A 5,830-nucleotide genomic window follows, 5' to 3' on the forward strand; every position below is an offset into this window, starting at 1 on the left:
TTTGTAACCCCCTCCCTATCTCTGTAACCCCCTCCAGCCCCTACACCCCCGCCCTATCTCTGTAACCTCCTCCAGCCCCTACACCGCCTCCCGATCTCTGTAACCAGACCATCTTTGCTTCTTTGAAGGACAGTCCTAAAGTTGATTGTGTTTTTTCCAGTCATTTGTTTATGAAACTCTTCCTGTATTCCTGATTTTATTCAAGTGGGATTTGGATTTATCCACAGCATTATTCTGCCCCTCTGTAATGTTACCACAACACTACCATTCCTAATGTCATGAGTGCAAGATGCTTACTTAGATCATTCCCATTATAAATGGCTTTGCAGCGTGACATTTTACATAGGTAAATCCCAGTATCAATAGTTTACGGTATGATGCATTTATATCGTCAAATGCCACAATGTATGTCACTGTGTGTGACACGTTTATGTAAATAATTCCCTCTATAAATGGCTTTATGCAATGAGGCAGTTATAGAGCAGTTTCTGTAATGTCAGTGAAGCGTGACATGTTTACATAGGAATTCCCGTTCTGATGTCCGTGTGGGCAGATCCCTCAATAAGCTGGTTGTCTGATTTCTGTTTTGTCTTTCAGGAGCTGGCGGAGAGGTTTCTCGAAGGGCAGTTTGCCTTGGAGGTGTTTTTGGAGCAGTACAATGAGCAGCGAAAGGTGGTTCACCTCTGCCGGGTCCGGATTGAAAAGCTGCAGGAGATCCTGAGCCAGCCCCGGCAACCCCTGGCCACGGTCCCGCCCGGCCCCCCCGACGTCCTCTCCGAGCCCCAGCCCAGCCCGAACCTGCCCCAGCGGCCCCCGCCGCCCGTCCCCCGGCCCCCGGCCGCGCAGGCCCTGCCCTACAACCCCAACCCGGGTGCGGCCGGCATCACCCGTCAGGTGATGCCCCCTTACCCCCCCGCGGCTGCCCCCCCTCAGTTCTACCCCCGGCCTGGTGAGGCTCAGTGCCCTCCCTACCCCGTGCAGGGGCCGTTTCCAGCAGGGCAGCCCCCTTACCCCCTCTACCCCATGCCCCCTTACGGCTACGGCCCTTCGGGACCTCCCCCTGTGCCGCCCAGGCCTGGGTACAGACCCCCACAACCTACTTACCGTATGCCCCAGCCTTACTGAACAGTCGGAGGACTGTGGCAGTGTGATCCACCAAACTGCTGTTGCTGGTGGATACCTGACTGTATGCGTGTGTAAATATTATACAGACTGTAATATTTATTTTGACTTTGTAGTATCTCTGAGTTACGTAATGCAATTTGTACGGTTGGACACTTTACGCAAGCACAGGGCCGTGTCCCTCTGCCAGTGCGATGTATCGATTGGTCTTCGCCCCGCGACCACTGGAGACCAATCCCTTCACCGCTTTTGTCTGCTGCACCACTGCAGGGATCCGTGCGGCTGGGCTCGAGGTCCAAAGGTCTCGATTTTGATCCAACAGGGTTTGAGCAAGGATTTCTGTACTTCGGGAGCGCCGCGCCGTCGGAGGGTCAGCGCAGAAGGAGCGCCGTGCACGTCACACAAACCATCTTCCAGACCTACAAGCAGAGTCTCCTCCTGTGGATGGATGTGAATATTGTCAGGAAACACTACTGGAAGGAAAGCAGGATGTTCTCCCCCGAGCCTCTTGTCTGTCCCTTTGCCAACTTGTATTGAAGAGAAAGGAAGTGAGATGATTAGCGATTAATTACTTTGCTGTTTGTGGGAGCTTGCTGTGCTGAAATTGGGCACCACCTTGTTCACATGACACTTGAGTGCCGTTTTTGGAAAAAAAGTACTTCATTGGTTTTAAAGCTCTGTGAAGTATCCTTGGATTGATACTGACTGCATTGATGCAAGTCCCTCTCCTTAGCTCTCAGGGCCGAGCATGCTTTGAAAGCAGAGAGATTCAGGGTGCAGACTGAGGAGAGGCGTAGGTGGCATACACACGGGATGGAAGGTAGGGCCTGAGAGACATGATCAGTTTCACGTGTGGAACAGCTTTCTGGAATGCAGCCACAGTTTCTACTGGATCGTCCTACCCTCCCCTCCCATAGCTGTCTGTTCCATCGGAGGAGTCCATTCAGCCCCTCAGGCTTGCTAACTAGGGACCAGGAGGAGATTGTTCTTGCAATCTCTCTCTCTTTCTTACCTCTGACTCACTGCACAGCGAACAGGAGCAGGCCTGCAGTATCGAGGACTGTTGGAGTTGCTACCTTTCGGCCAACACGTTCAGCTAAGACTCTCGCTGCCCTTTGTGGTTTCTGGTCTGTGCAAGGGGTTGCCTTCTCCCAACTGGTCTTTGTTGGCCGTCTTCCTCCTCTTTTATCTTCACTGCCTGAACTCTGCGGTGGCTGGAGCCTTGGTGTTCAGTGAACCTCCTATGCTGGCCAGTCCACTCGGTTCAAAGCCCTATTCTGCCCTGCACGAGGCAGGTCACACGTTCAGACTCTGTCCCCTGCCCGTTTTTGTACCTGGGAGTGATCTCAGTGGGTGTTTCTCCCCGCAGTTGCACAGCTGCCTGGATTCGCTAGAGACCCCAGGCTGAGCTGCTGGGGATAAGGGCGTGCCAGAGCCCGAAATGGGACGTGCCTAGGCCTCACGGCCCCTGGATGTGGTGGGAAGGAGTGAAATACAGCAGGAGGTGATGCAGCCAGCAGAATGGATTGATCTACCATGAGGCTGATACTGAGCTTGCCTTTCCTCGCTTTATAAACACAACATTGCGTGTGGGGTGTTGTGAGAGATGAATGTACTCACTATTTACACAGATAATCGTTCATTGACTTTGTCTTGCAGAATTTCCTGCCGTTCTCTTGCAAAGCCTGTGATCAGCAAATTGATATGAACAATTGCAGGAGTGTACTTAAAATATAATGTAAAAAAAAACATCGCTGCCACAGTTTCTGAATTAAAGTTTTTGCTTGGCTCACTGCTTGTTTGTGTTGTTTGTATCTACACCTGTACTTGTGTCAAAGCTGCTTTGCCATACTTTTTTTTTAATGTGAAAGGGGTGGGATTTGCTTATTACAGTTACCCTGTACACTCAGCACTAATTGCAGGGTAAAGCTGCCTCTGTACCGTTCCCCCATTAAATACTCTCAGAAATTGATCGCCAGTTATAATGTGCCACAGCGAAAAGCCGTAATGACCACCTGAAAAGACAGACACGGGATACGTTCGATAGGTACCCTTTGTCGACCAGTACTTCCTGGGAGCGGAGAAACTACACAGTTCTTCACAGCCTTAAACACATTATCGATGACAATGAGCACCGCCACACCTCCACTTTTCACCTTCAAGCAACTGCTAAACCTTAAACAGGCCATTGATCGCAGCAAACCGCCCAGCCTTTGGGACAACGTCGACCACAACACTGTACAACCCTGTAATGGTAACCTCTGCAAGACATGTCAGATCATCAACATGCACACTACTGTCACACATAGGGGAATACCACCCACCGAGTACATGGCAGATACTCATGTGACTCGGCCAACATAGTCTATCTCAAACGCTGCAGGCAAAGATGCCCTGAGGCATGGTCTATTGGCAAAACCATGCAGACGCAATGATAACGGATGAATGGACACCACACAACAATCGCCAGACAGGGATGCTCCCTCCCAGTGGGGGAACACTTCAGCAGTCAAGGATCTTGGGTAAACGTCCTCCAAGGCGGACTTTGGGATAAGCAACAACGCAGAGTCGCTGAGCAGACGCTGATAGCCAAGTTCGGTCCCCATGAGGACGACCTCAACCGGGATCTTGGGTTCATGTTGCACTACGGGTGACCCCACCATACTACACACACACACATGCACACAAACTCTCCCTCATGTGCATGCACACACATTCTCTCGCTCTCCCTCACCCACCTGTGCCCTGTCTCTCTCACGCACGCTCGCTCTCTCTCTCTTGCGCAGAGATTTTTGCTTCACCTTTACCCCACTGGTGAAGTTCTGAAAGACTGGAAGGTGGTCGATGTTGTTCCGTTGTTTAAGAAAGGTAGCAAATATAAGCCAGGGAACTACAGGCCAGTGAGCCTATCATCAGTGGTAGGCAAGTTATTGGAGAGGATACTGAGGGCCAAGATCAACCAACATTTGGATGAACAAAGTCTGATTAGTGATAGCATAAATTTGTGCACGGGAAGTCATGTCTGACAAATCTTGTGGAGTTTTTTTGAAGAGGTAACTCAAAGGATACATGGGGATAAGGCAGTGGATTTTGTCTATATATACTTCCCTAAGGCCTTTGACGAAGTCCCACATGGCAGGCTAGTCATAAAGGTTAGGTCGCGTGGGATCCAGGAAGAGCTAGGTAAATGGATTCAAAACTGGCTCGATGGGAGGAAGCAGATGGTCGAAGGCTGTTTCTCAGACTGGAAGGCTGTGACGAGTGGTATGCTGTAGGGGTCAGGGCCGGGACCAAATCCTATATTTGTTATTTATACAAATGATCTGGATGTGAATGTACAAGGCGTGATTAGCAAGTTTGTGGATGATACAAAATTAGAAGGTACCGTTGATAGCGAGGAAGGTTATCAAAAATTACAGAGGCATCTGGATCAGATGGGGAAGTGGGCTGAGGATTGGCAAATGTAATTCAATACAGGGAAGTGTGAGGTATTGCACTTTGGAAAGTCAAACCAAAGTAGGACTTATACAGTAAATGGTAAGGTCCTGAGGAGTGTTGTGGAACAGAGGGACCTAGGAGTACAAGTACGTAGATTGTTGGAAGTGGTGTCACAGGGAGACAGGGTGGTGAAGAAGGCACTTAGCATGCTGGCCTTCATCAGTTGAGGCATTGTGTATAGGAGTTGCGACTTATGTTACAGTTATACAAGTCATTGGTGAGACCGCACTTGAAGTCTTATGTACAGTTTTGGTCACCCTGTTATAGGAAAGACATAGTTAAACTGGAAAGTGTGCAAAGAAGATTTACGAGGATGTTGCCAGGACTAATCGGTTTGAGTTATAGGGAGAGGTTGGCCAGGATATTCTTTGGAACACAGGAGATTGAGGGGTGACCTTATTGAGGTGTATAAAATCATGAGGGGCGTAGATAGGGTGAATGCATATCGTCTTTTTCCCAGGGATGGGGAATTGAAAACTAGAATGCATAGGTTTAAGGTGAGAGGGGAAAGATTTAAGAAGGACCTGAGGGGCAACTTCTTTGTGGAGAGAGCGGTGCATATGTGGAACGGGCTGCCAGAGAAAGTGGTCGAAGCAGGTACAATAACAACATTTAAAAAACATTTGGATGCGTTCGTGGATGCGAAGGGTTTAGATGGATATGGAACAAATGCAGGCAATTGGAACTAGCTGAGTGGGCACCGTGGTCAGCATAGACCAGTTTGGCCGAAGGGCATGTTTCCATTTTATACTACTCTATGACTTTACAACACTGTCCTGTTCAAACACTCCCAGGATCGGGACAATATGGGATTAGATACAGAGTAAAATCCCCTCCACTCCTTTAAAACTGAAAAGAAATGGAAAATAAAGTGGTCTCGAAGCTGACCCCATCAGAAAATCCTGGGACAGGTTCAGCATAGGGTTAAATACAGAACAAAGCTCCCTCCACTCTTAGAATTAAAAGTAAACTGAAAGTAAAGTTCACTCAACACCATTCCCAACAAAAACTGCTAGGTCAGGGACAGCAGAGGGTTAGATACAGAGTAAAGGTTCCTCTGCGAGGTCCCAGTAAACAGTCCCAGGGACAAGGACAGCACAGGGTTAGATACAGAGTAAAGCTTCTTCTACACTGTCCCCCATCAAACACTCCCAGGGCCAGCACGGGGTTAGATACAGAGTAAAGTGCCACGACACTGTGCCCATCAAAT

At 49.2% G+C, this 5,830-nt stretch overlaps 1 protein-coding gene across 3 annotated transcripts in view; it reads left to right on the top strand.

Moving 5' to 3' along the window:
• vps37c (VPS37C subunit of ESCRT-I) overlaps positions 1-2,917 on the top strand; it is a 29,345-nt gene extending 26,428 nt beyond the window's left edge. For all 3 annotated transcript variants that reach the window (XM_048620703.1, XM_048620704.1, XM_048620705.1), the window contains exon 6: positions 598-2,917. In XM_048620703.1, coding sequence (XP_048476660.1) covers positions 598-1,125 — 528 coding nt within the window. In that variant the 3' untranslated portion in view covers positions 1,126-2,917. The remainder of the gene's footprint in view (positions 1-597) is intronic.
• The last annotated feature ends 2,913 nt before the right edge of the window (positions 2,918-5,830 follow it).

Source organism: Rhincodon typus, chromosome 48, assembly GCF_021869965.1.
Source record: "Rhincodon typus isolate 14 chromosome 48, sRhiTyp1.1, whole genome shotgun sequence".
Lineage (NCBI taxonomy): Eukaryota > Metazoa > Chordata > Chondrichthyes > Orectolobiformes > Rhincodontidae > Rhincodon > Rhincodon typus.